The 14,175-nt window shown below is 50.6% G+C and overlaps 5 protein-coding genes across 5 annotated transcripts; 1 reads left to right on the forward strand and 4 right to left on the reverse strand.

The window, feature by feature from the left end:
* Positions 1-4,448: 4,448 nt before the first annotated feature.
* Positions 4,449-6,134, forward strand: NECHADRAFT_1650 (uncharacterized protein; the record flags this gene model as incomplete). The annotated part of the gene is made up of 1 exon (XM_003050103.1): positions 4,449-6,134. A coding segment is annotated over one exon (1,686 nt), but the record flags the coding sequence as incomplete, so codon positions are not given.
* Positions 6,135-6,844: 710 nt separating this feature from the next.
* Positions 6,845-7,455, reverse strand: NECHADRAFT_84973 (uncharacterized protein; the record flags this gene model as incomplete). Its single annotated transcript, XM_003050497.1, has 3 exons — positions 6,845-6,966; positions 6,999-7,182; positions 7,243-7,455. The coding sequence occupies 3 exons, from the start codon at positions 7,453-7,455 to the stop codon at positions 6,845-6,847; spliced, it is 519 nt and encodes a 172-aa protein (XP_003050543.1).
* Positions 7,456-8,415: 960 nt separating this feature from the next.
* Positions 8,416-9,660, reverse strand: NECHADRAFT_84974 (uncharacterized protein; the record flags this gene model as incomplete). The annotated part of the gene is made up of 2 exons (XM_003050498.1): positions 8,416-9,436; positions 9,596-9,660. The coding sequence occupies 2 exons, from the start codon at positions 9,658-9,660 to the stop codon at positions 8,416-8,418; spliced, it is 1,086 nt and encodes a 361-aa protein (XP_003050544.1).
* A 547-nt stretch (positions 9,661-10,207) lies between these two features.
* On the reverse strand, positions 10,208-11,308 carry NECHADRAFT_84975 (uncharacterized protein; the record flags this gene model as incomplete). The annotated part of the gene is made up of 4 exons (XM_003050499.1): positions 10,208-10,323; positions 10,448-10,489; positions 10,608-10,970; positions 11,017-11,308. The coding sequence occupies 4 exons, from the start codon at positions 11,306-11,308 to the stop codon at positions 10,208-10,210; spliced, it is 813 nt and encodes a 270-aa protein (XP_003050545.1).
* Positions 11,309-11,905: 597 nt separating this feature from the next.
* NECHADRAFT_49338 (uncharacterized protein) lies at positions 11,906-13,571 on the reverse strand (the record flags this gene model as incomplete). The annotated part of the gene is made up of 2 exons (XM_003050500.1): positions 11,906-12,938; positions 12,988-13,571. 2 exons carry the CDS (start codon positions 13,569-13,571, stop codon positions 11,906-11,908), a joined length of 1,617 nt encoding a protein of 538 aa, XP_003050546.1.
* Between the last annotated feature and the right edge of the window lie 604 nt (positions 13,572-14,175).

Below are 14,175 nucleotides of genomic sequence, written 5' to 3' on the forward strand. Positions count from 1 at the left end.
TGCAACAGGAAATTTGGGGTTCGTGGCCGTATGCTGGGACAAATAGGCGATCTGAAGATGTCGGACGACTGAACTCGGGATATGTTACAGCTATGTCCCTCAAGATGGTCGACACTCGGCTGGGTTCTAGCATATGCTTCGCTCGTATGCTGGATACGACTGTGAGAAGTGCTTGATCGGGAAATCTTGGGCTCGCTGTTCGCTGAACCTTTCCGCCCTCAACAACCTTGCCCAAGTCGTACGGCATAACTCTTGTGCCGACAACGACGTCTCCCAGACGTATATCGGCCATGGTAGGCGCTCCACCTCCAATACCAACCATGAGGCCCATACAGATGGATGGGAAGCTCCATTTCAGGTTGGTCAGCACGTTCGTAGCATTGTTCGGCCCGTACTGGCCGTTTGGCAGGCATGCAATCACAATGTTCTGCGGCCCAATGCTCCCTAGCATGTAGGCGTTCTTATCGTTGGCGTCTTGAGGCAAATCAGCGTGGGTCTCGTCAAGCATGGCGCGGGCTGCGGCCATCTCTATATGTAGTGCGCATATCCAGGCGATGGTGTACCGATTGTGCGGCAGGGTGTCGTTCAAATTGTGTTGAAATGTCTTCTGTCGTTTCGGGGGGGTCGGCGGCCTCGCGGCAGCCTGGTCGTAAGACCAAGTTCGTTTTTGGTTCATCTTGGCGGTGTTTTGGTCGGATCCGGACTGCCTGTGCCAGGTGAGAAGTCACCAGTAGGAGGAGACACGAAACAACGAGTCGAGGTAGAGTGTGAGAGAAGCAATCGTAGAGGCGCGGTTCTCGGATGAAGAGGATGCAAGAGGAGAAACTGGCAGCTGCGAATGGCGAAAGAGAACCAGGCTGTCGCCAGCAAGGCTCCCCGGGTTGCCTCACTCAGCCACTCTGGGTCGCCCAACGTTGTCGCATGTGTGCCTACCGCCAAACGCACGAATCACAGAGCCCAGTGGGCGAAGTCAATGGCATCAAGCCCCCATGTCAATCAATGAAGATACAAGCAATAAAAGGTAGGTTAAATGTGTCATACTGCCTCTATTTCATTTGGCAATATCCTTACCTAAGTGAACAATTTTTCACCGCGTTCTGGTGTCAACAGCTTCAGGTCGGGGCAGAGGTATGTGTGAACTCACCATTTGTGCCTGAGTGGTGAGCTTGCCCCTCGGGTAATGGAACCGACTTTGTCTCCGAAACATGAGCCCCCGCAATGGATACCCTCATCTACGTCATTGGGATCTAGCCTGGTGGTATCAGCCTAGGTAGGTAACTATGGAACCTCGTTCAATGGAGGGCAAGAATCGCCTGGAACTAGGTTTGGAGACTGAGGTGGAGGCGGCGATCTCCCGCTACGTTAGATCCCGCTAAGCGCCAACCTTGTAGCGCTTATTTTGGTCTCACTCACGATGCGAGGTTGGACACTATCATTTATCACATAGCGTTGATGAACACTTAGAGCGGGAGGCAAAACAGGCATACAATGAAACCACAGGCAGTATAATTAATCCCAGCGAAAAGAATGATTATCGCAGTCCAAGTCGAGAGGCACTATTACGTTGCAGTTACTAGCCCTAGATACCCAAACAGACCCATTGAAACGATGGTAATGTTCAAACCCACGCCCGAACAAAGTCAATTACATCCAGTAGTGAGTAGCGGCGATCACACCCATAACAGTGACTGCCAGAGCCTTCCAGGACAGAGCCTCAATCGCTGTTCCAGGACCAGTTGGCACATACTCAGGTACATGAGTTGGCACTGTCGCCTGGGTCGGCTCGGGCTCCTTGGTCGGCTCGGGCACAGTAGCTGTGCCAGGGAATGCGCCTAGAACCTGTGGTACCTGTTGTCAGTATCTACTCAAAGATCATGCATGATCGAGGGTTGGCTGAGGCATTGACTTACTCTGTCAATTGTGTGAACAGCTCCATTGACGGCAATAGCATCGCCTGCCAGGATCTTGGCTCCATTGAGGTAGACGATCCCGTCTTGCACAGTGACCTTGACCTTGCCGCCCGCAAGGGTAGGGTAGACGAGGCCGTCCTTGAGAAGAGGAGTGTATGCGGGGAAGTTGACCAGAATGTGACCCTTGATGAACTCGGTGAGGTCGGTGTCGGACCACTTGGTGACGTTCTTGAAGGCGCTGTTGTCGGGCGCGAGAACGGTGATTCCGGCGGTCGAGTCAAGCAAGGAGAGGAGACCTGACTTTTTGACCAAGTTGTGGAACTTGTCGACGCCGAGGTGAGGCAAGGTGGAGGAGATGCTCTCAGGCAGGGTGAGGTCTCTGTGTTGAACACTGTGTTAGTGACGTCGAAAGCCAAGCATGGGGGGATACTAACCCGTCAATGGGACGGATAACGCCATTGTCAAAGGGAATGTCATGGCCCGCGATATTGACATTCCCCCCAAGGCCAGTGTAGACCTGTCGCGTCCCTCCAGCCGGTCTCTCAACAAGACTCTGGTTGTTGACCCAGCCGAGGTTCACATACGCGGGATCATCCAAGAAGGTCATCCGAGCCTCGCCTCTCGACTGGAAGGTTCTAATAACCATCCTCCTATCGAAGCTCGAAGGGAGGGGATACCTCGAGGACTGTTCTCCCGAAAAGTAGTACCCATTCTGGTACTTGAGCTGACGCTTGACGCGACTCGGCCCATCACTACTGGATAGTCCGGAATCGGTCGGGGCATACACCACAAGGCCAGGCTCCTTACTGTTGAGCAGCTCTGGGTTGCTTTGGAGCTGCTGCTGAAACAGAGTGAACCCGCTATCCTGGAGGGTGTTGGACAGAGTGTCCGCCAGGGCAGAGGTGGCCAGGAAGGTGGGTGCGAGCAGATGCAAACGCATGATGGGCGTGTGAATTGAGCAAAGTAACGAATGAACAAATGGGTGTAGAGCAAAGGCCCAGACACCAGAGGAGGAGAGAAGATGGGGGGCCGGAGAGGAGGGGGCCAGATGAGTGTGAACTGCAGGACACTTGGGCTGGTGCTTCTTAGGAGGTTGGCAGACGCATTTAAGTACTCGGTAAATGGTACAGCATCATGCCATCATCCGTCCTATACATGTCGAAGTAACCAGGCTATGCATACCGCGTCTTGGAGCAACATGGTCAAGTTACATCCTACTACGTAGTCCAGGATCTTAGTCGCGCCAGCAATTAGAGTCAATATTTGGCGGAAAAATCTCACTCTTCCCGCGGAACCCTAGCTATCACAACATGCATTTCCCTCATCCCGTCACGTTTGTCCTCTGCTTGCTTCCTCACAGCCCGCAGCGGCGTGCAGAAGGCGGGGGGAAAGATCAACAAAGCCACGTCTTACACGCTTCAAGGCAACATCCCCAGATTGGCCAGCCTCGGTGCAAGGAGGGACATAAACGTGCGATATAACAGTTTGTATGAGGGGAAAACGTCCACAGCCTGCCTTAGCTGAACAACCCGCGTCCGCCATGCCTATGCGGCTTGACGTCTAGACTTGCTGTTGCAACCCACGTACAGAATGTGCAAAGTCTTGTCATCACACGGGAAATCCTTCCGGCTGGGTTAGTTTTGTATCTCACAGAATTACGTTATTCTCCAATGGCGTCGCGACGGCAAGTTTCCTCTTCTCTCCGGCGCCGGTGTGGCTTGGACATGCGCATGAAGAGGGCGGTACAAGCCTGCATGGCAGTTACAATATTCGACCTATCCCAAGTCTCCTTTCCTCAGCCTGATATGCCCACTATATTCGGAGATCCCGGCTTTTTGACGTCCCGAGGAGTAATATCCCTAGGGCTGAAGCCAACGAACGCCATCTTTTGTATAAGCAGCCTCGACTGGGTTTGGCCCCCAATCAACGTCTAGATGAAAAGTGCAACTCATGATGGCCTCATCTCTTCTCACCACTTGATTATCCAACAGCCCTGTGAGACGAGAGACAATCAGCTGACATTTCCCTGCATCTTGGTCAAGGAAACTGATTGGGTCTTGAAGTGTTACATTATTCATACTGTTATCCAACTGCCGAAAACCCACGGCCAAACTGGGCGCGTGGAGCATCTAGGACATGAGGCTGAGTCTTGGCCATGCAGCCTCATTCACTTGAAAGTTCAGCTTTGGGAGAGCCTAGTCTGTTATCACATAGTTTGTAATTGTCCTAGGCACCGGGCCCAGCCTCAGAGGCCAAGCCCGCCGCACCCTCTCGGATGTGCCTCATGCTCCTGGATCAGTCAGGCTCGAAGCTGGATGTCTGCCGCTGTTTCCTAAAGGGCGCCCTTCCCCTCTGTGCAGAATCTCTCTTCAAGCGCATCAAAGTTACTTCTTGCATGAAATCTCTTTGCCACGCGTCCCAGCTGCAATCCAAAGATCCCGACGTATGGCAGTAAACCCCTTAACTCGAGGTATGTGCTACTGCATAACATCAACTGGCGGGAACTGACAGACCTGTAGCTATCTGAATCGACTCAAAATGGCCGACATTTACACCCCTCCCAAGGACTCTGCCTATCTCCTCTCGACGGGCTTCCAGATGCCCCACAAGAACGGAGACAAATGGGCCATGGCTTTCGATAGCTATACCGGTACAATCCTGACGGCAGGCCTCTCTGTCGTCATCACCATCTTGTTTCTCTGCCTTTGGAACCTCATCAGTTTCGTCGGCATGTTCTTTGATGGCAAAAAGACCAGACGCCGATACGTCGCGCTGGTCACCCTCTGGAACTCGAATGACCCTTGGTTCGCCTGCAAGGAACTGCTTCATTACGCAGTCCAGTGTCTAAAGGACTCCAAGACTTCGGGTGACTTCTGGTACGGTTTTGGGTTCGGTCTCACGGCCTTCATTGTGTTTGCCGGGGGCATAGTGACCAGTATCATGGTCCCGTCAGCCCTTTTGATTGGCAACGTCGCCCCCGTGAGACCGAGCTCCGTCTTCTACCCCGAACTTCCAGATGGTTCTGTTAGAGCGCTCCAGAGGTTTGGCCTCCTTGCCCCTGCTGCTATGCGTTCTCTGGGCAGCGTGGAGGCGGCCGAGGTCACACTGCGCGAGAGGGTCAGCGTTGAAGAAGAGCCCAAGTTCTCCGACCCAAGGGCTGCCGAACCTGTCAAGGGCGTCAAGTATAACTATTCCCTCTCTGGAGTGGACATGGGCCTCAGATGGGGATCCAAATTGTCCTTGGAGGTGACTGGTGCCTGCATCACTGAGTATGGTTGGGTGGACAAGCGAGCAAACACCAGTGACAGCCCGGGCGACGTGTACCATCTTTGGAACATTGATTCAAGAGATCAAACTGTCTTCGTACCCATCAGCGAAGACGTTATCCGTGATGCTCCTTCGGCATCCTTTATTCCGCACCCAGATGGACACGACCAGCTTCTGAAGAATTCCAATGTGTCCTATGCCGTCGTCATCAACTCTGCCCGTCGGACCAGCATCACCAAGAGCAACGACCCGTGGTATGCCACTGAGAACCGCGATGAGCCGGAGGGGAAAGACCGATACGAGGCTGATTATTGGATGAAACGATATAGACCCATTCTCTCGTGCTGGCAGAATGACCAGTGGAGTTATGGGTCTGAGTTAGTCAACTCCGTGGATGAGCTGAAGAACGTTACCGGCATCAAGATCAAGCCTGTCCTGCTGGAAGTTCTGGAGGCCGCCTTCGGTGACAGTCCCATGATCGTCAAGCTTGGTAGCGCCAGTGGCGTCTCGGCGCTTCGATCTCAGACTACAAGCCCAAATGGCGTCATTGACGCTCAACAATGCACCATGTACAAAGACATGGAACGTCTCATCTTGGCCAGCTTTGTGGCTAGCAGGAGCATCTTTACCGATGCCACCATGTTCGGGATCGGTGATGACACATACCCGAGCATTATCAGGGACACCAACGGGAATCCAAAGAGCGGTGCGGGAGACTTTGTCGTGGCAAGCCCAGAAATCCAGACATTCTCTCTCAGGGGGGTCGTCGCTCTCCTCGTTCTCTTGGGTGTTTTGATCTTTGTAAATGCTTTGGCCTCATGGCTCCTCCGCTTCTTTCATAGGAATCAGGAGGAGGCTACCATCGACGCAGGAGCAGGGAACAATGAAGTCGAAGTCGACCGGTGGACTCGATTCCGTGTGTTGGGGGCTGTCCACCTGTTCCGCTGCCTCTACGAGGGTGAAGGAGATCAAGTAAAGCCTCGTGATTGGAGCTGTGAGAAGACAGTCCCCGATAATACTGCCGAAGGTGACTTCAAGATGCACCTCCTTCGCGGATGCAAAAAGGACAAGTGCATGGGGCACCTGAGCAAGAAGATGGCCGAGCAGAGTGACGGCGGGAGGAGAGACAGTAACCCAAAGGAGAAGAGTCTTGTCACGAACACTGGTGTCAGCGATGACGAGGCAGCTGGTGAGGACCAGGGAATGTTATCATCATCTCCCAAGCGAGTGAACTTGTAGTCTTTGGAGAGATGAGGAATGGTTTGGGCCGAAAGTGAGGAGGGTTTGCTCCAAGACGCGGAGGGACCTCTTTTAGGGCATGCCTTCGAGATTTTTCCAACACAAGACCTAGAGAGGAATCGGGCAGGTGGATCAGAGGAGAATGGTTTAAAGGGAGGTTGGCAGAAAGGTGGTGTGCTGTGTTGCACCGTTGGAATGAGGGTGGCACCCCCAACAATCACTTGCAGTCCTTCATGGTCTTTTGAATATGTACCCGACTTGGAAGAAAATACATTAAGAAACAGTCCATAGCCCTTGTCTTTGGTGTCTGGTGTTATCCCATCACCCAGGTATCCCAGCATCAACAAAATCAAGTAGTAGCCCTGGCAATTAACGGTACGCGTCTTGTACAAGATGTCGAATCCCAAGCAAAAGTTTTATTTCTCAATCTATGTGTCTCTCAACTCCTCAAGGCTAGCGATACCAATCTGTGCCTTGAATCTCCCAGTAGTATTCATCTCCAGCGTCCAGTTGCCCGAACCCATCTCACCAGCTTTCACGGCTGCTAAGGCTGCGAAGAAGACTGCCCAGAAAGAAAAATACCCCGAAAGTATTCATCGATGATACCCTGGGGACTGTTGCGGCGCCAGAAATCTAGTGGATCTCGTCGTCTGTCCTGGGCCAGACCAGTGGCAGCTGCACACGCATTGTGCAAGCTAGAATTGCTAGGATGAACGAAGGGAGCTTCCTCCGCCATCTCATGAAGCACTGCTGACACGAGGGCTTGCTTTTTACTGGTCAGTGGATATCATCCAAAGAAAGGGTATTTGTGCAAGAGTAACAGTACCTCAAATCCCACGATCGAATTGCTCATAGCCGAGCCGCAGTTTTCACAAGTTCCCGCACCGCGGATATTGTTGAACGTACACCCTGGGGTCGTGCATTGACGAGCGGCTTCGAAGCGCGTGACAAGTCCATCAATGAAGTTGCGTGCCCTTTCCTGAGCCACATCCTCGGGGTGATTGAGCAATGGAGCAGTTGTGTTGCTAGGTGTTGCCATTTTGAAGGCGGGGGTTGTGTAGATGATAGTTTTTGTGAGATGGGTAGGCTGTGTGATGGATAGAGTGCATGCAGAGGAACGAAGTGTGTCTGTTGAATGATGAAGGCAAGCTGGAGAGGAATTGTGATGGATTCTGCTCTCTTATATTATCATCAAGGCTCACAGTCATGCCCGCCAGGCCAGTCATGTGAACAACGACATCATGTTTAGCATTATCAAAATTATGATGAATCAATATGGGCCATTCTACTGAGCAACAAGTTTCAGGTCGTAGGGGCTCTTCTCTGACTGAACCCTGACAGTAGAACAAAGGCTCAAAAGCTGAATGACTAGGCGATGTTTGATAATTGAATCCAACGAGCTACTCAACTTCAGATCAGGTCCCCTTGATTGGCCGTTTCAGGCCATGTAAATATACCTTGCACGCTACGGTATCATTATGCCTTACAGGGCAGCCACTGGAGACAGGGGTGAGCAATGCCTCCGGTGCTAAAAAGAAAAGAAAAAAAGGAGGCATTCTGACAACGACAAAGAACGGACGAAACAATAGCGTTAACGCCACATGGCCAGAAACAACACGGGGCAATAATTTGAACCCCTGGTCTTGTTTCGTAGTGCTAGGAGGCCTAAAAGTCTTTGACAAGCAAACATGGGGCGTCAGGGGGGGAACACGTCAAATCCGCGGCGAAATGAAAACTATTCATAGGCCTATGATATCAACCTTTGTAAAGTGACAAGTCATTCTCGGGCACCTAAACCAGCGCTTAATATCCCGGAAAGCTTATCATTGCTCCTCAAGTAAATCCAAAACTGGAATACGGCTCCCCGGCCCCCCCGAGATGTTTTACATCCTCCCCATCGGTTCAAGCAAGAGATTTTTTGTTATTACTATAATCATGGCTATTATTTATATCTGCAATAACGATAAGAAACCACCAGCCATAAGGCCAAAAGACGTAGTTATAGGCACATGAGGGCATTAAAACTCGATGCCGTAAAAGATTGCAAGAGCTCCAAGATCCCCCGGTATTCTTCTTTCAATGTTTCCTGATGCGGTACCGTGAAGTCCTTCTGTCTCCACCACAGGACCTGTCTACTATCCGGATAGGGAGGCACCAGGGCTTTGAACCAAGCCCGCAAATGCGGCGATGATCTTTCGTCCCCTGGGGCCACCTCGGGATTGGCCCCTTTGTCAAGGAGCCATCTTACGGAAGAAATCTGAGCATAGTCTACGGCAACGTGCAGAGGTCGAATGCGGCGAGAAAACCGCCACCCGGATCTCAGATGGTTGCCCTCCCACTGGTGATCTATTGGCGCACCGGCTCTGAGGCAGGCTTGAAGGGTGAGAAGGTTGCCATCCAGTGCCCCAACAAAAATAGGGAGCCAGCTCATCTGCCTGCCCGTTTCTCTGTACAGGTCCAAGATGAGGGTCTGATAGAGGAATCTTGACGTCAAGACTAGACTGCAGCCACCATTAACAGGGGAGAGATGCGACAAAACCTTGAGCAGTATTTTGCGGGGAAGGAGAGACAAAGGGTCTTGACAGATATATCCCTTGACTTCTACAGGCTTGGCTTCCACTTGATCGGGTTTCCACTGGAGAGCCCTAGTTAGCCTTGGATTGAGCAAGGCACCGGCTCTCAGCAAGGAGTCGAACATTCTACGACCCCGGAGCGCCAGTACGTCCCTGTCGGGTATGTGAAGCCGTTTGTGCCTCCATCTGGCAGCCACCTGGAGCTTTTTTTCGTAGTGGCCTTTGAGCAACCGTGACTCGCAGATCAGTTCAAGGGTCCGCCTCTTGCCATTGTCGTCCTTCTCGTAGGGGTTGACCCCTTGACCGAGCATCCACTCCACGGCTTCGACTTGATAATGCATCATGGCTACTTGAAGTGGCTGGTCGCCTTCTTCAATATTGAGAACCCACCATTTGGGGTCATGACTCGGCCATCGAAAGTCGAGTGGCGCACCAGCCTCAACACATCTTTTCATGGTCATGAGGTTACCACTGACCGCCCCAACGAACAAGGGGGCCCAATTAGACCTTCTTCCCCATTCCTTGTACAGTTCTAGTATGAGCAATTTGTAAAGTGTCTTCGAAGCCCGGACTAGATTGAATCCACCGCTATCAAGAGACACATACGAAAATAATTCATACAGAGTCTCAAGAGGTAAGCTGGAGAGCCTGTCCGGGCTTGCGGTTTCCATCTTTGTGATTGTGGCTTAGAGGCATAAGTATTTGATGCTTTGAATGTATAATTTTGGTTGGAACGGATGTTGTGTTTTCTGTCGCTTTCGGCTTGTTTGTTGTTGCTATAGGTGATCAACTGTATACATATATATACGTGGTGGGGAAGGACAAGTCTCCCTCAATCATGGCCGTCGCTAAGCTCCACTATCCGTTGTTTCCCATTATAATCTGTGGTCCTGTCCTCTCATTGTTCCTGATTTTTCCTGCCGCCTAACAATGTTGGAAAAACTTATCTCACCCTGGTGTTAGCGTGGGTGAACCCGACGTTGAAACAATCCCCTTTGTGTTGATGAAACTAACAAAGGCGAGCATCAAAATAACCCCTTTATTAGATGAGGGATTGTTTTTGGGGAGCAGAGCCCTACTCGAAAGCCTTCAAGGCGTGAAAATAACTTTGTGAACGTCATGTTCAGCCCAAGGGGCGACTACGAGCAATGAAAGCTCCTTGGTCAATTCGCTTCTATAGATGATTTTTTATTCTATTTTTGCCGGTTCGCCATATATTTATAGCTGTTTTCTTTGTTCTCGTAGCATAATAATCGAACCACTCAATGTGTTTACCAGATAACGGTCAAGAATGTCGACTTCATCTTTGTTCACAATGCCCAACTCCAAACGACCTTGAAAATCTAAGTAATTAATGAAACTTGGGATCAATATTCGCGGTACTTCCTTTAGAGATTAATGGAACATGAAGTAGATACAACGGTTCCTGACCCATGTTTGCTGGCCGTCCGCCCTTACAGAGACTGGTAGTCTCCTCCGAGACCCTTATTGTAGGGTGGACTATGAAAGTGATTAGATTCATGCATCATTTCCAGTGTTTTTATATCTTTATACCTGAAAAAGTTTCTCATGCCCACGATTGCGGTGGCTCCTCCAGCGTAGATTCCCAACAACCTACTCCAACCCACATTGCCATACACGGACTGACCAACAGCCAATGCAACGAGATCATACACCAGACACCCACCAAAGATCCAGTCGCTAGTAGCTGAAAGCAGGCCGAAACCGATACCCGTGGCGACTTTGACGGTGTTAGATGGCTGCGTGTTGACAAAGTAGGCCACGGAAAAGTTGTGTAGAAGATCCAGCACACCAATGCCAGCAAAGGTCTTTGAGACAATATGAGTAAGGACCGAGTTAGTGGAGCTGGTATCCATGGGGGGAAGGCGTCTTGAAATGTAGTACAGTTGCGCCACCGAGTTGATGACGACAAAGACGTTGGAAACCTTGAGGTTATTGTTGTTCCAGAAGATCATCCAGGCTAAACTGTCAGCAAGTTTAATCAGGTAAATACCAAGTGCTCTTACTAGCAATGCAAAAGTTACCCAGCGCATAAAAGGGCGCAAAGTCAACCATGCTGGAGACATCCTTTTGGGACGCCTCGGCCTTGTACAGGCGCCAGAGCCAGGCCAGCTGGAATAGCTGTTGAGGGAAAAAGAATCCAGCGATAAAATATGGCTGGGGAGAAAAGAAGGAGATGTTTGCATCATGAATGTCCTTCATGTTGGGGGAACTGAGCATTCCGTATGTCTGCGCAGCAAAGTCGATGACGAAGGAAGTCGGTGCGAGCCACCTCGCCGTTGAGAGTTCAGCGCCCATGATTGTAATTTTGAACAGTAGTGTATGCAAGATAAGCTTTGAGAGGGTTTGTCGACGATGTTGTTCTTTGTTGTGCAGTGTTTTATGTTGCAAGGAGCAAAGAGAAAAAGAAATATTTCTGCTTGCCAGCTGCAAACCTTTATTTCAGACCAGTGTCTGTATTCTCGTAAGCTAGTCGAAAATCGATGACATGTACGACTTGGCTTGATCTCGTTCAAGGGTCAGCGGAATATAAGATCCATCGGTTGTGGATTAGCGTCATCGATTCCATCGAGAACGTGCATGACAGCATGATACCCGATCGGCGTTCTAAAGCAGGCAATGATACGTCAAATAATTCCTAAAAACTTTGAGATGATGATAGCTTTTAGTTGTTGGATTATCGGTTGCTTGGAAGAGGCAGCAGACTTTCCAACATATCAATACAAGGCAATTGCGTCTATGATGCGAGGTGTACATACTTGAAAGAGATTCACTCCATTTGAGGATAAAATAAAGTTGAAATATCCGTTGCTTACAGTCTATCTATTGAAACCCAAAATCAAAAATCATTTACATCATCAACGCCAGTCTATCCCAAGTTCAACCCCTGAACCCTCACTCCTCAGGATTCGACTCCTCCCACATATTCTTATACAAATGACACCGCAGGTCAAGCAAGGTAGGCTTGATAACCTCCAATCCATCACCTCCCTTCGTGTCGCCATCAGGCCTCACGCCATCACCAAGCACTCCAACCTTGGGCACTTCATCCCATCCGGGCCCCTCCTCTGGGTCCTTGACAAAATCGGCCCATGCCTTTTGCATCACTCTGCTAAGCTTGTCTTGATACTCTGTAGCTCCTTTCTTAGGAAAACTGCCAAACAGGGTGCTAAGCTCAGCAGCGTGATATGCTCCGCTTCCTTTAAATATCTCAGTGTTCTCAAAGCTCGCGTTGTAAATGAATCGCCGAGTCTTGATGCCAACCGAGGAGAACTCGTCTGCCATGAACTTTGTTGGACACTGCGCACCAATCTCGGTGACTATGGTGGTGATTTGGTCAAACTCGTTGTTGATACCTGGAGATCCAATAGGGTAGAGGCTTCGAAGTAGCCATATCTGGGCGGGTGTGATACCAGAGGCAAAGTGAGACAAGGCCTCCTCCAAGGTTATTTCTTTGAGTTCGGGAAGCCGACCTTCCTCGGCAGTGGTTCCGATTAAGATTGGAACGCGGGCCATGGACTTTGGTTCCTCCTCTGACTTGAGACGTTGTCCACGAGGGTAATTTGCCTGGGTGACGCCATCATCAGCAAGTGGCATAAAGGTGAGTGCTGCCCTCTCGACAACGTCCCGGAGCTTGTCAGCAGGCAACTCTCGCATGCACTTGAGGGTTTCGTCAAAGTTGCCTTTCTTGCAGCCAGCTTTCTCTGTGGCATTTACCCAGGATCCGCTTGGCGTCAGAGAAGTCTTTGCTGTGCCAGATTGTATGATAGCACCGCGGAAGGGAAGGGGGTCCGGAGGAGCGGTAAGAAGAGCATCGACACCGGCTGCACCAGCGCTCTCTCCAAATATGGTGACTTTTTCGGGGTCACCTCCAAAAGCCTTGATGTTTCTTCGTACCCAGTCTAGGGCAAGACGTTGATCGAGGAAACTGATTCAGATTAGTGTCTGTTACAAACTGAAGCTAGAGGAGTACTCACCCAGGGTTAAGTTCACCCTTTGGCAGGTCAGATGTTTCAGGAAAGCCAAAAATGTTGTTTCGGTAGTTGAAAGTAACCACAATAATGTCCTCATACCCTGCCATCTTCGACCCGTCATACAGCGGCAGGGATCCTGATCCGTGGTGAAAGCTTCCTCCATAGATCCAGAATGCAACAGCCTTGGAACCAGGCTTCGACCCTGCCGGGGCAAAGACATTGATGTTGAGACAATCTTCACTATCCCCGGCAGGCGGAGGAGGAGTGTACCAGATCTTGATACTCTCATTCCTCTTGTCTTCAGGGTAGTTGAACTTGGGTACGCAAGCGGGCTTGTGCTTTGAGGCATCGTAGGGCTTTGACCACGATTTGGCTGGTTCAGGTGGGGCGAAGCGTACAGGAGCTTCAGCGAAAGGAATACCGAGGAACTTGTTGACGGTGACTTTTGAGTCTGGGATGGATGTGGTAGTGCCTATTACATCTCCCGTGTCGATGACTGCCGTTGGGCTATCAGATCCTCTTTGATGGGGAATTGCAAGTGCTGAAGCGGCGCGCAAAGCCGCGACCAAGATATTACGAGAAATCATCTTGTTGCTTGTAATAATAATGCTATGAGAGAATATCAACTATCTGTCTACGGACTACCTAGGTTATATAGGATGACGATGCTGAGGTTCTAGGCGCATGCTGTCAGCCAAGCATTGGCAGCCCCAGCGGTGGCTGAAGCCCATACTCGACTTTGAAGCCATAAGTGGCTCGCGCATGATTTATCTCCATTAAGGGACCACAAAGATGATTTGAAAGCAAGGATAAGATCAAAGCTGAAGTCTTGGCCTGTCGAACCTGTGCATGCTGACCTCCTTACCTGTTAGGGCGAAATCGAGCGCCTGAAGTTTATGATTGGTCAGTATTTAGGTTTCGGGAGACCCCACAAGGCTTCTAGCGCTGCGATGTCATCAACCTTTATCTCAACGGCGGCGGGTCAGCCCGAGATTGGTCAAGCGTGCCTCCTCAGCCTCAACTTATTTAAGGCTGGAGATCCTTCAGCACTGCCCCCCGTTATGGGGAGGTATCGAGGACATGACGTGGTTGATCAATTCGCCTCAGTCTTGACCATCTGTCTTTGGTCCATTGACTCTATTCCAGATCTCCCCGCCACTTGACAAGAGGCTTTCTAACAGAACGTTCTGA

Source organism: Fusarium vanettenii, assembly GCF_000151355.1.
Source record: "Fusarium vanettenii 77-13-4 chromosome 9 genomic scaffold NECHAsca_6_chr9_2_0, whole genome shotgun sequence".
In the NCBI taxonomy this organism is placed as follows: domain Eukaryota; kingdom Fungi; phylum Ascomycota; class Sordariomycetes; order Hypocreales; family Nectriaceae; genus Fusarium; species Fusarium vanettenii.